The sequence below is a fragment of the Coregonus clupeaformis genome, chromosome 8 (assembly GCF_020615455.1).
Source record: "Coregonus clupeaformis isolate EN_2021a chromosome 8, ASM2061545v1, whole genome shotgun sequence".
Taxonomy (NCBI): Eukaryota; Metazoa; Chordata; class Actinopteri; order Salmoniformes; family Salmonidae; genus Coregonus; species Coregonus clupeaformis.
In genome coordinates, this window is record NC_059199.1 from 57,115,845 (window position 1) to 57,134,833 (window position 18,989).

The 18,989-nt window shown below is 43.0% G+C and overlaps 1 protein-coding gene across 6 annotated transcripts in view; it reads left to right on the forward strand.

The window, feature by feature from the left end:
* LOC121571999 (protein MTSS 1-like) overlaps window positions 1-18,989 on the forward strand; it is a 61,320-nt gene that overhangs the window by 40,431 nt on the left and 1,900 nt on the right. For 2 of the 6 annotated variants that reach the window (XM_045222101.1, XM_041883843.2), the window contains 6 exons: window positions 3,256-3,413; window positions 3,978-4,085; window positions 4,309-4,406; window positions 4,993-5,203; window positions 12,556-12,714; window positions 18,784-18,940. In XM_045222101.1, coding sequence (XP_045078036.1) covers window positions 3,256-3,413; window positions 3,978-4,085; window positions 4,309-4,406; window positions 4,993-5,203; window positions 12,556-12,714; window positions 18,784-18,940 — 891 coding nt within the window. Of the gene's footprint in view, window positions 1-3,255; window positions 3,414-3,977; window positions 4,086-4,308; window positions 4,407-4,992; window positions 5,204-9,913; window positions 10,046-10,391; window positions 10,644-12,555; window positions 12,715-18,783; window positions 18,941-18,989 lie in introns of all 6 variants that reach the window. The other 4 variants (XM_045222098.1, XM_045222100.1, XM_045222099.1 and 1 more) reach the window with 4 other exon arrangements.

Below are 18,989 nucleotides of genomic sequence, written 5' to 3' on the forward strand. Positions count from 1 at the left end.
CCTCTTTCAAAGTCACTGAGATCTCTTCTAGCCATGGTAGCCAAAATAATGGGCAACTGGGCATTTTTATAGATGACCCTAAGCATGACAGGATGTTAATTGCTTAATTAATTCAGGAACCACACATGTGTGGAAGCACCTGCTTTCAATAGACTTTGTATCCCTCATTTACTCAAGTGTTTGCTTTATTTTGGTAGTTACCTGTAGATCTCCTCTGAAACCCCTTTTAAAGGAGCCATTTCTGTATCTCACAGTCACAGTCAACAATTAGGGCCTCTTCTCAGACAGCTCTGATATGATATAGATTTCTGAGCAGTTTTCAAGAAAACCTCTTGATGTTTAGAGTCATGTTGTGATCTGACTCCTGCACGATGTCTCACCTTCACCATATATCTGCCTGTTATGAAACCAAGTACAGCTTAGTTTGTAAGCTTGTATTGTGATATACACTACCGGTAAAACGTTTTCGAACACCTGAACTCATTCAAGGGTTTTTCTTTATATTTTCTACATTGTAGAATAATAGTGAAGAGATCAAAATTATGAAATAACACATAGTAAACAAAAAAATGTTTAAACAATATTTTAGATTCTTCAAATAGCCACCCTTTGCCTTGATGACAGCTTTACACTCTTGGCATTCTCTCAACCAGCTTCATGAGGTAGTCACCTGGAATGCATTTCAATTAACAGGTGTGCCTTCTTAAAAGTTCATTTGTGGAATTTCTTTCCTTCTGTGCGTTTGAGCCAATCAGTTGTGTTGTCACAAGGAAGGGGGGGTATACAGAAGATAGCCCTATTTGGTAAAAGACCAAGTCCATATTATGGCAAGAACAGCTCAAATAAGCAAATAGAAACCACAGTCCATCATTACTTTAAAGACATGAAGGTCAGTCAATACAGAACATTTCAATAACTTTGAAAGTTTCTTCAAGTGCAGTCGCAAAAACCATCAAGCGCTATGATGAAACTGGGTCTCATGAGGACCACCACAGGAATGGAAGACCCAGTGTTACCTCTGCTGCAGAGGATACGTTAATTAGAGTTACCAGCCTCAGAAATTGCAGCCCAAATAAATGCTTCACAGAGTTCAAGTAACAGACACATCTCAACATCAACTGTTCAGAGGACACTGCGTGAATCAGGCCTTCATGGTCGAATTGCTGCAAAGACACTGTTTGTGATTTATTTAGAATTCAAGGCACACTTAACCAGTGTGGCTACCACAGCATTCTGCAGCGATATGCCATCCCATCTGGTTTGGCCTTAGTGGGACTATCATTTGTTTTTCAACAGGACAATAACCCAACACACCTCCAGCCTGTGTAAGAGCTATTTTACCAAGAAGGAGAGTAATGGAGTGCTGCATCAGATGACCTGGCCTCCACAATCCCCCGACCTCAACCAAATTGAGATGGTTTGGGAGAGTGAAGGAAAAGCAGCCAACAAGTGCTCAGCATATGTGGGAACTCCTTCAAGACTGTTGGAAAAGCATTCCAGGTGAAGCTGGTTGAGAGAATGCCAAGAGTGTGCAAAACTGTCATCAAGGCAAAGGGTGGCTATTTGAAGAATCTTAAATATAAAATATATTTTGATTTGTTTAACACTTTTTTGGTTACTACATGATTCCATATGTATTATTTCATAGTTTTGATGTCTTCACTATTATTCTACAATGTAGAAAACAATAAAAATAAAGAAAAACCCTTGAATGAGTAGGTGTTCTAAAACTTTTGACCGGTAGTGTACTTGTTTACAGAATTTGTAGAGTTTAGGCGTATATCATTCTTGTTTTTTAGAGGTTTGCTATGTTGTTATATTCAATGTGATAGAATGATAAAACATTATGAATGGTACCCCCTGGCATGCATTCACCATACACATGAAAAACTAGAACCAGTCTGTTTTAGCTGCATAAAATGCCTACTTTGATTGTAAACAAGACCTTATTATCCTGACCGTCAAAATAGTTTGATTTCCAGCTTCAAACTCACCCATAAAACAAAACAAACAGGACCTAGAACTGACCCCTGAGGAACCTCAAATGTGGTCAGAGCACTCTGGTCCAATAGTCTCCCTAGCCTATTATATGACGCATGGAAACTCCCCCAGTGCATTGCTATGAGTGTAATGAGAGCAATGGATAGCATCAACATGTCAAATGTGATCCTCCGGTGCAGAGTAAATACTGTGGGAAACCAAATGTTGCATTCTGTGTCCCTTTAAGGAATTCCGTTGCAGTGCTTTCCCTGGAAAATAAGAAGGGGTCTCCATCTATCTAGCCTTAACCACATAACTAGTACTGGCTCTTCTGAGAAATGTTCAACTTTAATTGCATGTTTACGTCCCTAAAACCTACAGAGGAGATTACAGAATGTTTCTCTACCAGTTCAGACAAGAGTTTTATTCCTTTAGCACACAATGTCATGATACTTAATCTACTTTGATTGTGCATTGTACATTAGTTAATAGACCAATAAGAAAGAGAGTTCCAACATGTTTTTTTGTTATTGATATGACTCATCTAGATTTTAGAATGTCAGTAAAACCAGATACAGTTTTGATACAATGAAGTGGTTGATTTTGAGAGGGTAAAATGTCCAAACCCAAAACAATGCTTCGTTTTGTGAAGAGGGATATCCTGCTATAAATCTGTGTATCTTGCCTAGGGCTGTGGTTCTTCAGTGTGTTCCTGAATCCTGAGCTTGTGTAATATTGTGAGGATGTGACCCTGATGTAAACACCAACCGGTTCCACAGCATGATTTGATTTGTGCATGAGAGAGCACTGTGAGGATTGCACTCATAGATATAAATTGTCTATGATTGCACTGACCATTAGGGATCAAAAGATTAAGCGTGAAGTAGTACAAGGGATTGGTGGGAATTGTAATTACAAAGATTGTTGGGACTGTGGTGATGGTTATGTCTATATAACTATATATCTAATGATGATGATGACAACTGAAAACCACAACAATTCAATTAAAACATATCTTTAAGAGACATTGGTGTCTTTTCATGCTGTCTTCACCTCAGAAGTCTTTCTGTCATAAACATCTGGCTTGAGACTGAACATAGATTATGTTACTGTGTACTTAGATAGACCTTGTCTTAAACCTAAGTTAGGATGCAACTAACAAATATGTTTTTTTGTGTGTGTGTGTGTGTGTGTGTGTGTGTGTGTGTGTGTGTGTGTGTGTGTGTGTGTGTGTGTGTGTGTGTGTGTGTGTGTGTGTGTGTGCCCGTGCCCCAGGCCGGGGGGACATCCAGCCCCAGCTGGACAGTGCCATGCAGGACATCAGTGATAAGTACCTGCTGCTGGAGGAGACAGAGAAGCAGGCGGTCAGGAAGGCCCTGGTGGAGGAGAGGAGCCGCTTCTGCACCTTTGTCTCCATGCTGAGGCCCGTCGTGGTGAGTCCCGACCAACAGCCTGTGTAGTCAAACACAGGTCATTTGTTAGGGGGTGCTGGGCCGAAGAAAACATGTAGAAATGAAGTACAATCCGCATACACAATTGTTTCAACACATTCTAACCAATCATGTTGTTCCAACAAATGAGTTCCAACCAATAGCATCTTTGTTATGGATGTTAATGCACTTCATGGGTCCAAACAACCATTTCCGTATTTTTTTTATGAAGGTGTACGTGACCGAAACGTTGCATTTGTTAGTAAATGTTTATTCTGTAAGTATACACAATCTGCGCTAGTCCATGCTGGTCAGTTTACTTTAGTTTTTGCTTCTCCTATGCACCTGTGAACGTGATTAATGTAATCTATTCTACGTTTTTCTATTGCCATTGAATATTGCTCTCCAAAGAGATTTAGAAAAATCCCATTAGAGAGGGATGACCTGCTTCAATTCACTGGTCTAAAAGTAGAACTATTGAGTCAATGGAGAACAAGCTCTAATTTTAAATATATACCACATTTATAAGCTAGCACCTTACACCAACCCGCCCTTCTTGTTCATTAGGAAGAGGAGATGTCCATGTTGGGGGAGATCACTCACCTGCAGACCCTCACTGACGACCTTAAGGCTCTGACCATGGACCCCCACAAGCTGCCCCCCGCCAGCGAGCAGGTCAGTGATTTGGGCCGCACTCTCAATACAGGGCTAATAGCCCTCGTTTTGCATGTTACACTCATGTCCTGAATAACGGTAAGTGTCTCTGTGTTACTGATTCACATGATTGGAGTTACAATGGTAAATACATTAATTTCCCTCTAGAAATAGGGCTGCCAATTGCTTTTTTACAAGATGTTTGGTTTATAAATTGTCTTGTTGTGATGTTCTTCCCCCCCAGGTCATTCTGGACCTGAAGGGATCTGAGAGCAGCTGGTCCTACCATACCCCTCCTTCCTCCCCCAGCACCACAACATCCAGGAAGTCCAGCATGTGCAGGTTAGTGAGCATGCCCAATAATCACCACTACTACACCACTACACCAAAACCTCTCAGCTGATAGAGTACATAGTAGGGACTGGGAGTGACGCATCAGCCTAGCATCAGTCCTCCTACGCCATCTTATGGATTGGAGCTGGGACTGCAGCTTTGGCATTATTGCCATTATTGGGATGTTTACAAATGTGAGGCCACAATGGCCTCTCCGAAATGAACGAGTCAACTGTCTCGGTCATTTTCGTGGAGGCGTGTTGTGTGAGGCACTAGGGCCAGAGAGACCAATTTGTGTTCCAGTCAAGCTTGTTAGCAACCTCTGCTTGTGGCTGGAGCTGTAACATATTCAACCTGTAGCTGTTTGCAATTTGCCTAGTAACAGTCTTTCAGTAGAAAACCATTGGCTCTCCTGGAAGGTTGGATACATTTTAGCTGGTGTGTAAACCCATAAAAAAACGGAAAAATGTAAAAAATTGTTTTGAATCAATATTTATTTATCTATTTACTTAGTTTAACCAGGCAAGGCAGTTGAGAACCAGTTACCAATATCCGTTGTAACCAAATGACTGTGTTCTCTCCTCATCTCTCGCAGTAGTCTGAACAGCGTCAACAGCAGCGACTCTCGTTCCAGCGGCTCTCACTGCCACTCCCCCACCTCCCACTACCGCTACCGGAGCTCCGCCCTCCCTCAGCAAGGCCCCGCCCGCCTCTCCAGTGTCTCCTCCCACGACTCTGGCTTCATCTCCCAGGATGCCTACCAGTCCAAGTCACCTTCGCCCATGCCCTCTGACACCCATACACAGGTACTACAGAGAGAGACGAGCCTGAGAACAGGAACTTGTGGTGACAATAATTATGACTCTGGTCATATTGGTGTTATGACTGCTTTATCTACACCCCTCAAACAGACATACAGTGGGGAAAAAAAGTATTTAGTCAGCCACCAATTGTGCAAGTTCTCCCACTTAAAAAGATGAGAGAGGCCTGTAATTTTCATCATAGGTACACGTCAACTATGACAGACAAAATGAGGGAAAAAAATCCAGAAAATCACATTGTAGGATTTTTAATGAATTTATTTGCAAATTATGGTGGAAAATAAGTATTTGGTCAATAACAAAAGTTTCTCAATACTTTGTTATATACCCTTTGTTGGCAATGACACAGGTCAAACGTTTTCTGTAAGTCTTCACAAGGTTTTCACACACTGTTGCTGGTATTTTGGCCCATTCCTCCATGCAGATCTCCTCTAGAGTAGTGATGTTTTGGGGCTGTTGCTGGGCAACACGGACTTTCAACTCCCTCCAAAGATTTTCTATGGGGTTGAGATCTGGAGACTGGCTAGGCCACTCCAGGACCTTGAAATGCTTCTTACGAAGCCACTCCTTCGTTGCCCGGGCGGTGTGTTTGGGATCATTGTCATGCTGAAAGACCCAGCCACGTTTCATCTTCAATGCCCTTGCTGATGGAAGGAGGTTTTCACTCAAAATCTCACGATACATGGCCCCATTAATTCTTTCCTTTACACGGATCAGTCGTCCTGGTCCCTTTGCAGAAAAACAGCCCCAAAGCATGATGTTTCCACCCCCATGCTTCACAGTAGGTATGGTGTTCTTTGGATGCAGCTCAGCATTCTTTGTCCTCCAAACACGACGAGTTGAGTTTTTACCAAAAAGTTCTATTTTGGTTTCATCTGACCATGTGACATTCTCCCAATCCTCTTCTGGATCATCCAAATGCACTCTAGCAAACTTCAGACAGGCCTGGACATGTACTGGCTTAAGCAGGGGGACACTGCAGGATTTGAGTCCCTGGCGGCGTAGTGTGTTACTGATGGTAGGCTTTGTTACTTTGGTGCCAGCTCTCTGCAGGTCATTCACTAGGTCCCCCCGTGTGGTTCTGGGATTTTTGCTCACCGTTCTTGTGATCATTTTGACCCCACGGGGTGAGATCTTGCGTGGAGCCCCAGATCGAGGGAGATTATCAGTGGTCTTGTATGTCTTCCATTTCCTAATAATTGCTCCCACAGTTGATTTCTTCGAACCAAGCTGCTTACCTATTGCAGATTCAGTCTTCCCAGCCTGGTGCAGGTCTACAATTTTGTTTCTGGTGTCCTTTGACAGCTCTTTGGTCTTGGCGATAGTGGAGTTTGGAGTGTGACTGTTTGAGGTTGTGGACAGGTGTCTTTTATACTGATAAGAAGTTCAAACAGGTGCCATTAATACAGGTAACGCGTGGAGGACAGAGGAGCCTCTTAAAGAAGAAGTTACAGGTCTGTGAGAGCCAGAAATCTTGCTTGTTTGTAGGTGACCAAATACTTATTTTCCACCATAATTTGCAAATAAATTCATAAAAAATCCTACAATGTGATTTTCTGGATTTCTTTTCCTCAATTTGTCTGTCATAGTTGACGTGTACCTATGATGAAAATTACAGGCCTCTCTCATCTTTTTAAGTGGGAGAACTTGCACAATTGGTGGCTGACTAAATACTTTTTTTCCCCACTGTATTACAGAAATCCTAAACCCACTAAGAAGCAGTAACATACGAACTAAAACATATGCACAAACACACAGTAACAGAGACATTGTATTCCAACCGACACTTCACTCTCTCCACCTGGGCTCTGTTACTGGTCAGAGAGTATCCTCCCAGGTTGCTAGGTAACGGGGCGCATTAGAGACAGCGGCGGTGGCGTCGCTGTGGGAGACTGTGCAGATAGATCTCGATGAGTCACCCTCACAGTCACACCCCCCATTACAGTACATTAGACCAGTAGAGCCACAGGGGTGAGCAGCTGGGAGCTAGCCCAACAGCCAGGCACCCTGCTCACAGACCCAACACACAGCTGGGTCTGATTGAATGTGCACCCACTCACACACACAGTGTGTTTAGTCACTGTACATAGATAATGTAAAGGCCTTATGTACTGTATAACTGAATGACAACTACAGTGTTGCTTAGATACAAGGTAAGTCTCAGAGGTGGCTGGAGGTATGCCTGCTTTATGGCTGCTCAACTCAAACAATGCCCTTGTAGTTCTAATTACCATTGAAATGACTGTGCTATGTGGAAGGCTTTTAATGGCTGAAAAGCTCAGCTGTTTTTTTAAGTTACAGTTTTAACAGTGGCCAAGTAGGCTACTGTGGCTATTTGATTTTAATGTAGGCCTACCAGAGTGGCCTACCATCAAAAACAATGGAGAAAATGCATCCCATAACATTTTAACATGGAAATAGCTGTTCTATCATTCAGCCTAAAGTAGCAGCCAATGTGTGGTGTTCAGTGTAGGCCTACATTTCATGAGACTTTTGAAAAAAACATGCAGGGCTTGACAGTAACCTCTGCGGGACGGTTGAGCTAATGTGCGCTAATGTGATTAGCATGACTGTTGTAAGTAACAGCAAACTTTCCAGGACATAGACATGTCTTATATGGGCAGAAAGCTTAAATTCTCGTTAATCTAACTGCACTGTCCAATTTACAGTAGCTATTACAGTGAAAAAATACCATGCTATTGTTTGAGGAGAGTGCACAACAACAAAAAACTTCTCAGGGCAACTGGTTTGATACATTCACCTCTGAAGATAAATAATGTACTTAATAAATTCAGTAATCTTGCTCTGATTTGTCATCCTAAGGGTCCCAGAGATAAAATGTAGCATAGTTTTGTTTGATAAAATCAATTTCTATATTCAAATGTAGGAACTGGGTTCTACAGTTTGAACCCCTGCTGTGTCTGGCTCCACACCCACCCCGCCCGGCCATCTATATGTGTGAAAGTTAGTGTATAAGCTAATGATCCATCATGACATTCCTGGGAGTGTGTAGTCTTACATTTTGTATTACCATATCATTTTTTTGTGTTCTCTATAGTTATGTACTTGAAAATGTATCAATTGACCAATTCGGCACAATTGGGCAGACTTGATACAAAATAGTCCAGTATTTTAATGCTTCACTGGATCAATCTGAAACTTTGCACACACACTGCTGCCATCTAGTGGCCAAAATCGAAATTGCGCCTAAACTGCAATATTACATTGTAGCCTTTCTCTTGCATTTCAAAGATGATGGAACAAATAAATAAATAGAAAACGCATGTTTTTTTGTTTGTATTATCTTTTACCAGATCTAATGTGTTATATTCTCCTACATTAATTTCTCATTTCCACAAACTTCAAAGTGTTTCCTTTCAAATGGTATCAAGAATATGCATTGCCTTACTTCAGGTCTTGCGCTACAGGCAGTTAGATTTGGGTATGTCATTTTAGGCAAAAATTGAAAAAAAGGGTCTGATCCTTAAGAGGTTAACCTGTTTATCCAATTGTCCTTCAGACAAGGAGGTGACGGAAAATGTTGTTGTGTTGTTTGATGCAAGAAACCACTTTACAAAATAAAATGCATTATTACCATACCATTATTACAGAGAATCAGACAATTTATGCTACCCTCTGCATATTGGCTACTTAGTTTATTCAAGCCTGTCTCAAAATACAACACTGCCCCTTTAAGACAAATAAAAGCTCTTTACCTGACTTGCTTTTCAAAGATGTCTAGAAATGTTTTGTATGCTTGTAGGAAGCAATCACTCCCTTATTGCTGACTACAAATTATATATAACTGGGCTAATAACGCACTAACTAGCAAAGGATATTAACAAAATGTGCACACGTGGCTACATGCAGTTCTCGCTTTGATCTCAAAACAAGCTGATCTACTCACGACCGCTCATGCTGTAAAAACAGTCCAGTTCAAAGTGAATGGCACAGATCCATATATGACAATAGTCTATTTGCATATAGGTCTACTGCAGCTCTGATTGGTTATGCCACACCGGTCTGTGCAGAGTACGGGCCAGGTAGTGCGTGTCAATGCAATATAATCTTACTGTATGCGTTCTGCCTACAACAAAATCTATTGTGTTGTTAGTTTTGCATACTAAATCTTGCATAGTTCATTTTGTTTCGGTATGTTGCATTGAAAGTGGCTAATATTGCGTTGATTCGATCACAGTTGCCACAGTAAAGGGAAACGTTGATAGCGTTAACTAACAGGGAAAAAGTTGAGAGAAGTTCAATCTCGTGCTTCTCTCTGTGGGCTGAGGCAGTCTCGACGCGAATCTTAGAGGGAACATTGCTCAGCACCTATGACCATACTATTATTAATAAGGTGCATTGCAATCTCTGTATCTGCGTACTGTTAGCTGTTTAGTGTGTAACAAGTCACCCTTATATGCCTAACTTTCATGCTTTGCTGTAGTGCTTATAATTTTTGTATGATACAGTATGATATGTTTTCCTTCTTATCAATGTTGCAAATCCACAACGTTTTTCTTCTGTTCTTTTTTTCTCTGTCCTTCCGTCTGTGCATCTTGTCTTTTTTACGCGTCTCTTCTGTTTTGAACTGCTTCTTTATGTGTATCTGTGTGTGTGTGTTTGTGTGTGTGTGTGCCTGTGAATCTTTTTGTGTGTGTGTGTCCCTCTCTGTCCTGCTGCACGGCTTTGCTGTAGACCTCTGGCTCTTCATCCTCGGCCGTCTCTGAGACTTGCCAGCCTGTCAGTGAGGGCAGCTCCTCCTCCTCCTCCTCCTCCTCCTCACCTGCCTCCTCTAAGGAGACCTGCTCCAGCACTAGGGTGGAACAGGTGAACACACACACGCTTAGACACTCAGACACGTACATACTCCCCAAAACATGAGCAGTATTATTAGGTACACTGTTTTGCTGGTTGATCAAACCCCCCTCATTCCTGTCACATAGACAACAGGGTGATGTTCAGTCGGCCTTAAATACAGGAGTATTCTTATTGAGGTAGTAGCTTACCTTCTCCGTTTCGCTTTGTTTCAAAATGTGCCTACTGAACATGACACAGGTGTCTGCTACCATGATTTGATATTATAATTTGATTCCATCTGATTTCAGTCGTGTGCATTATTTTCACCTTATTTTTTCATCATTGTTGTGTCACTTTGTCCTCCACTCACATTCAGCTGTCAAACGGGCCCGATCATCAACATCACGGGCCCTCCACCGCCCTCTATCTGTCTGGCGGGGGCATGCAGGAGGTATACCCCGACCTCCCTCCATCCTACCCCTCCACCCCCCTCGCCTCGCCCTCCTACTCTCCCACCTCCCCCGTGTGGGCATGGTCGAGACCAGGTTCTGCCCTCCTGGTGGACTACCCCCCCTATTGCACCCTGGGACCGGGCATGATCCCCTCCTCCAAGGTCCCCACCTGGAAGGTGCGTCCATTCTGTCATCGACCGCCTCCTCCTCTTCCTCCTCCTTCTTCTCTTCCAGTCTCCCCTGTGGAGGATCAGACACTGATACAATCACTTTTCAAATCACAGGGAGATTGCAAACACTCTCTGGTTACATTATGCAAGTATATATACAGTGGGGGAAAAAGTATTTAGTCAGCCACCAATTGTGCAAGTTCTCCCACTTAAAAAGATGAGAGAGGCCTGTAATTTTCATCATAGGTACACGTCAACTATGACAGACAAATTGAGAATTTTTTTTCCAGAAAATCACATTGTAGGATTTTTAATGAATTTATTTGCAAATTATGGTGGAAAATAAGTATTTGGTCACCTACAAACAAGCAAGATTTCTGGCTCTCACAGACCTGTAACTTCTTCTTTAAGAGGCTCCTCTGTCCTCCACTCATTACCTGTATTAATGGCACCTGTTTGAACTTGTTATCAGTATAAAAGACACCTGTCCACAACCTCAAACAGTCACACTCCAAACTCCACTATGGCCAAGACCAAAGAGCTGTCAAAGGACACCAGAAACAAAATTGTAGACCTGCACCAGGCTGGGAAGACTGAATCTGCAATAGGTAAGCAGCTTGGTTTGAAGAAATCAACTGTGAGAGTAATTATTAGGAAATGGAAGACATACAAGACCACTGATAATCTCCCTCGATCTGGGCTCCACGCAAGATCTCACCCCGTGGGGTCAAAATGATCACAAGAACGGTGAGCAAAAATCCCAGAACCACATGGGGGGACCTAGTGAATGACCTGCAGAGAGCTGGGACCAAAGTAACAAAGCCTACCATCAGTAACACACTACGCCGCCAGGGACTCAAATCCTGCAGTGCCAGACGTGTCCCCCTGCTTAAGCCAGTACATGTCCAGGCCCGTCTAAAGTTTGCTAGAGTGCATTTGGATGATCCAGAAGAGGATTGGGAGAATGTCATATGGTCAGATGAAACCAAAATATAACTTTTTGGTAAAAACTAAACTCGTCGTGTTTGGAGGACAAAGAATGCTGAGTTGCATCCAAAGAACACCATACCTACTGTGAAGCATGGGGGTGGAAACATCATGCTTTGGGGCTGTTTTTCTGCAAAGGGACCAGGACGACTGATCCGTGTAAAGGAAAGAATGAATGGGGCCATGTATCGTGAGATTTTGAGTGAAAACCTCCTTCCATCAGCAAGGGCATTGAAGATGAAACGTGGCTGGGTCTTTCAGCATGACAATGATCCCAAACACACGAAGGAGTGGCTTCGTAAGAAGCATTTCAAGGTCCTGGAGTGGCCTAGCCAGTCTCCAGATCTCAACCCCATAGAAAATCTTTGGAGGGAGTTGAAAGTCTGTGTTGCCCAGCGACAGCCCCAAAACATCACTGCTCTAGAGGAGATCTGCATGGAGGAATGGGCCAAAATACCAGCAACAGTGTGTGAAAACCTTGTGAAGACTTACAGAAAATGTTTGACCTGTGTCATTGCCAACAAAGGGTATATAACAAAGTATTGAGAAACTTTTGTTATTGACCAAATACTTATTTTCCACCATAATTTGCAAATAAATTCATTAAAAATCCTACAATGTGATTTTCTGGATTTTCTTTCTCATTTTGTCTGTCATAGTTGACGTGTACCTATGATGAAAATTACAGGCCTCTCTCATCTTTTTAAGTGGGAGAACTTGCACAATTGGTGGCTGACTAAATACTTTTTTCCCCCACTGTATGTGGAGTCAGTCATACAGCATTAAGTCATATGTCATTCATAAAGGCATGAATGCTATACAACACAATCAGTTTGTCCTTTTTCTTCAGTTTCTTGCTTAATGAACACAACAGAGCAGAGCTATTCTTGGTGGGCTTTGCTCAAGAGCTTTGTCTCGCTGTGTTGTGCAGGACTGGGCCAAGCCGGGTCCATACGACCAGCCCATGGTGAACACCCTGAGGAGGACCAAGGAGAAGAGGGAGACTCCAAATCCCAGCAGCCCCCAGGCCACCACACCAGGGGACGAGCCCCAGAGAGCCAAGGGAACCAATGCAGTCACAACACCCAAGGTAAAATATACAAAGATATAGCTACACGCATAATTTCAGAAACATGTGGATACCAATATCCCCAATGTAGAGGTAGGTGTACAGTATATACATCTGTGTTTTATGACCATGTTTCATGTGAATGCCATGTATGTGTTTTTATTGTACAACAGACCTGGCCCCTATACATGTCAAATATTTACTGTATACTATAGGAAAAACTCAATCAAGCACAGCTCAAGTTTTTGAAAGTATTTACATAGTATTCACATAGTATTTAACCCAGGTCTGTTGTACGGCTGTTAATTGCAGTTGTCTGTATGGTGTGAAATATACTTTTAGTATATATATTGCTGTATGCTTGCTGTTATGTGAATTTATATAGGGTCCGATTCAGACATGAGATAAGTAGATTCAACATGGTCTTATGTTAATAAAACATGGACTTACTGTATGTCCGTAAAAAAAACTTAAGTCCATGTTAAAGGGCAACTCCACCATTATCTCTAGCAAAATACCATTGTCTACATATGTGAAAATGCCACATTTCTACGTTTTGTAGAAAACAAATATGAAGTTAAAAAGTTCTACCTGATGACATCATCAAAAGTTAGAACATTTGACAGTGATTTTCAAACACTGCGGTGACGTGGAATCAAGAAAATACCCTCCCTCCGGTTATAAACTCGTTGCAGGTTTTGAAAATCTACAGTGGGGAGAACAAGTATTTGATACACTGCCGATTTTGCAGGTTTTCCTACTTACAAAGCATGTAGAGGTCTGTAATTTTTATCATAGGTACACTTCAACTGTGAGAGACGGAATCTAAAACAAAAACCCAGAAAATCACATTGTATGATTTTTAAGTAATTAATTTGCATTTTATTGCATGACATAAGAATTTGATACATCAGAAAAGCAGAACTTAATATTTGGAACAGAAACCTTTGTTTGCAATTACAGAGATCATACGTTTCCTGTAGGTCTTGACCAGGTTTGCACACACTGCAGCAGGGATTTTGGCCCACTCCTACATACAGACCTCCTCCAGATCCTTCAGGTTTCGGGGCTGTCGCTGGGCAATACGGACTTTCAGCTCCCTCCAAATATTTTCTATTGGGTTCAGGTCTGGAGACTGGCTAGGCCACTCCAGGACCTTGAGATGCTTCTTACGGAGCCACTCCTTAGTTGCCCTGGCTGTGTGTTTCGGGTCGTTGTCATGCTGGAAGACCAGCCACGACCCATCTTCAATGCTCTTACTGAGAGAAGGAGGTTGTTGGCCAAGATCTCGCGATACATGGCCCCATCCATCCTCCCCTCAATACGGTGCAGTCGTCCTGTCCCCTTTGCAGAAAAGCATCCCCAAAGAATGATGTTTCCACCTCCATGCTTCACGGTTGGGATGGTGTTCTTGGGGTTGTACTCATCCTTCTTCTTCCTCCAAACACGGCGAGTGGAGTTTAGACCAAAAAGCTATATTTTTGTCTCATCAGACCACATGACCATCTCCCATTCCTCCTCTTGGTCATCCAGATGGTTATTGGCAAACTTCAGACGGGCCTGGACATGCGCTGGCTTGAGCAGGGGGACCTTGCGTGCGCTGCAGGATTTTAATCCTTGACGGCGTAGTGTGTTACTAATGGTTTTCTTTGAGACTGTGGTCCCAGCTCTCTTCAGGTCATTGACCAGGTCCTGCCGTGTAGTTCTGGGCTGATGCCTCACCTTCCTCATGATCATTGATGCCCCACGAGGTGAGATCTTGCATGGAGCCCCAGACCGAGGGTGATTGACCGTCATCTTGAACTTCTTCCATTTTCTAATAATTGCTCTCTGGTCTTGGCCATTGTGGAGAGGTTGGAGTCTGTTTGATTGAGTGTGTGGACAGGTGTCTTTTATACAGGTAACGAGTTCAAACAGGTGCAGTTAATACAGGTAATGAGTGGAGAACAGGAGGGCTTCTTCAAGAAAAACTAACAGGTCTGTGAGAGCCGGAATTCTTACTGGTTGGTAGGTGATCAAATACTTATGTCATGCAATAAAATGCAAATTAATTACTTTAAAATCATACAATGTGATTTTCTGGATTTTTGTTTTAGATTCCGTCTCTCACAGTTGAAGTGTACCTATGATAAAAATTACAGACCTCTACATGCTTTGTAAGTAGGAAAACCTGCAAAATCGGCAGTGTATCAAATACTTGTTCTCCCCACTGTATATACATATTTTTTTATCCTACCCTGTGATGTTATAGAGAATACTTTTTTAGGACCTTTCATCTCATCTTTTTAACCACAGATCATAGAAACGCGCTATTTTCAGATATGTAGACAGTGTTATGGTGCTGGAGATAATGAACATGAGGTTGAAAAGTGGCGGAATTGTCCTTTAAGGCAACTTATCTCAAGTCTGAATAGGGCCCATATTGCATAGGTATGTACAATCCCCCTCGACACAATGAAGACACCAGCCAACTCGTTTCACACTGAAAATCTCCCAGAGGATCCATTGAAAAATGTGTCTCTGTCCTCGTCCTTCATCCTCTAGTGCAGACAGATATCATCCTGTCTGTTTCATTAATTCTGTTGGGGCTTTGAAATTAGACAGAGAACCAGGATGAGAGAGGATGTAGGTCACGTCCATCACAGCTCTCTCTCTCTCTCTCTCTCTCTCTCTCTCTCTCTCTCTCTCTCTCTCTCTCTCTCTCTCTCTCTCTCTCGCTCTCTCTCTCTCTCTCTCTCTCTCTGTGTTTGTTTGTGTGTGTGTGTGTTTCCAAGCACATGAATGTGTGTGTCTTTGCCCACACACAAGCATGTACGCATGTGTGTCAGATATGGAAATATCAGGCTGACGCATCAGGGGTGATCGTGCCCTCGGGGTAGCATGGATTTAACAACGCCCAATTTCCGGAGCGGGACTGAACACACTTCTGACCAGCTGGCTTCTGGATCCCTGGCTAGCCACGAAAGCAAAACGCATACTAAACAAACCAGCCATGAATTCATCATATCAGACCAGAGAGAGAGAGAGAGGTGTTTCTATTCAAGTGCTTTTATGTCTATTAAGATAATTGGGCCCCAGCCAAAGTGTGTGTGGTCTGCATGGTTGAAGCCTGTTGAGGCCATGCTCTATAACGCTTTCATAAAAATGTGTAGATAAAACTTGGAAATTAGGAACATTGGGAGTGTGATCGGGAGGCAAAGAACAACATCTACGCCCTGATAGGCACGGCTACTCCCAGGATCAAAGGAACTCAGTCTTTAGAAGTACCCAATTCATCCTACTACAGTGTTTCTGAAGCAATAGAAAATGTTTCCCTATATGTAGTCCCATCAAATAAGAAAACTACAGTGAGGGAAAAAAGTATTTGATCCCCTGCTGATTTTGTACGTTTGCCCACTGACAAAGACATGATCAGTCTATAACTTTAATGGTAGGTTTATTTGAACAGTGAGAGACAGAATAACAACAAAAAAATCCAGAAAAACGCATGTCAAAAATGTTATAAATTGATTTGCATTTTAATGAGGGAAATAACTATTTGACCCCTCTGCAAAACATGACTTAGCACTTGGTGGCAAAAACCCTTGTTGGCAATCACAGAGGTCAGACGTTTCTTGTAGTTGGCCACAAGGTTTGCACACATCTCAGGAGGGATTTGTCCCACTCCTCTTTGCAGATCTTCTCCAAGTCATTGAGGTTTCAAGCCTGATGTTTAGCAACTCGAACCTTCAGCTCCCTCCACAGATTTTCTATGGGATTAAGGTCTGGAGACTGGCTAGGCCACTCCAGGACCTTAATGTGCTTCTTCTTGAGCCACTCCTTTGTTGCCTTGGCCGTGTGTTTTGGGTCATTGTCATGCTGGAATACCCATCCACGACCCATTTTCAATGCCCTGGCTGAGGGAAGGAGGTTCTCACCCAAGATTTGACGGTACATGGCCCTGTCCATCGTCCCTTTGATACGGTGAAGTTGTCCTGTCCCCTTAGCAGAAAAACACCCCCAAAGCATAATGTTTCCACCTCCATGTTTGATGGTGGGGATGGTGTTCTTGGGGTCATAGGCAGCATTCCTCCTCCTCCAAACACGGCGAGTTGAGTTGATGCCAAAGAGCTCGATTTTGGTCTCATCTGACCACAACACTTTCACCCAGTTCTCCTCTGAATCATTCAGATGTTCATTGGCAAACTTCAGACGGGCCTGTATATGTGCTTTCTTTAGCAGGGGGACATTGCGGGCGCTGCAGGATTTCAGTCCTTCACGGCGTAGTGTGTTGCCAATTGTTTTCTTGGTGACTATGGTCCCAGCTGCCTTGAGATCATTGACAAGATCCTCCCGTGTAGTTCTGGGCTGATTCCTCACCGTTCTCATGATCATTGCAACTCCAGAGCCTGCTTCGGGCACCGCACCACTCTCTGTTTGGGCCTCCGCTGCCAAACCTTTGGCTTTGATCTGCCGATAGCAACTAGTATAGCTATCTACAGTGGCTTGCGAAAGTATTCACCCCCCTTGGCATTTTTCCTATTTTGTTGCCTTACAACCTGGAATTAAAATGGATTTTTGGGGGGTTTGTATCATTTGATTTATACAACATGCCTACCACTTTGAAGATGCAAAAAAAATAATATTGTGAAACAAACAAGAAATAAGACCAAAAAACTGAAAACTCGAGCGTGCATAACAATTCACCCCCCCCAACGTCAATACTTTGTAGAGCCACCTTTTGCAGCAATTACAGCTGCAAGTCTCTTGGTATGTCTCTATAAGCTTGGCACATCCAGACGCAAAACTGCTCCAGCTCCTTCAAGTTGGATGGGTTCCGCTGGTGTACTGCAATCTTTAAGTCATACCATAGATTCTCAACTGGATTGAGGTCTGGGCTTTGACTAGGCCATTCCAAGACATTTAAATGTTTCCCCTTAATCCACTCGAGTGTTGCTTAAGCAGTATGCTTAGGGTCATTGTCCTGCTGGAAGGTGAACCTCCGTCCTAGTCTCAAATCTCTGGAAGACTGAAACAGGTTTCCCTCAAGAATTTCCCTGTAGTTAGTGCCATCCATCATTCCTTCAATTCTGACCAGTTCCCCAGTCCCTGCCGATGAAAAACATCCCCACAGCATGATGCTGCCACCACCATGCTTCACTGTGGGGATGGTGTTCTCGGGGTGATGAGAGGTGTTGGGTTTGCGCCAGACATAGCGTTTTCCGTGATGGCCAAAAAGCTAAATTTTAGTCTCATCTGACCAGAGTACCTTCTTCCATATGTTTGGGGAGTCTCCCACATGCCTTTTGGCGAACACCAATGCAATGGCTTTTTTTCTGGCCACTCTTCCGTAAAGCCCAGCTCTGTGGAGTGTACGGCTTAAAGTGGTCCTATGGACAGATACTCCAATCTTCGCTGTGGAGCTTTGCAGCTCCTTCAGGGTTATCTTTGGTCTCGTTGATGCATCTCTGATTTATGCCCTCCTTGCCTGGTCCGTGAGTTTTGTTTGGTGGCCCTCTCTTGGTTTGTTGTGGTGCCATATTCTTTCAATTTTTTAATAATGGATTTAATGGTGCTCCGTGGGATGTTCAAAGTTTCAGATTTTTTTTTAAATAACACAACCCTGATCTGTACTTCTTCACAACTTTGTCCCTGACCTGTTTGGAGAGCTCCTTGGTCTTCATGGTGCTTGGTGGTGCCCCTTGCTAAGTGGTGTTGCAGACTCTGGGGCCTTTTAGAACATGTGTATATATACTGAGATCATGTGACACTTATATTGCACACAGGTGGACTTTATTTAACTAATTATGTGACTTCTGAAGGTAATTGGTTGCACCAGATCTTATTTAGGGGCTTCATAGCAAAGGGGGTGAATACATATGCACGCACCACTTTTCCGTTATTTATTTTGTATAATTTTTTGAAACAAGTTATTTTTTTCATTCCACTTCACCAATTTGGACTATTTAGTGTATGTCCATTACATGAAATCCAAATAAAAATCCATTTAAATTACAGGTTGCAATGCAACAAAATAGGAAAAATGCCAAGGGGGGTGAATACTTTTGCAAGGCACTGTATAAGCTATATGTCTTAATGTATGTGTGTCAGCAGGAGGCGGAGGCCCATGAGGAGCTGGCCCTGGCTCTAGCTCGGGGTTTGCAGCTGGATATCCAGCACTCCAGCAGGGACTCCTTGCAGTGCTCCAGTGGCTACAGCACCCAGAACACCACGCCCTGCTGCTCTGAGGACACCATACCCTCACATGGTACTGTAGTGTGTATGTGTGTCTCCCACTGCATGTTAGGGGTAATCGA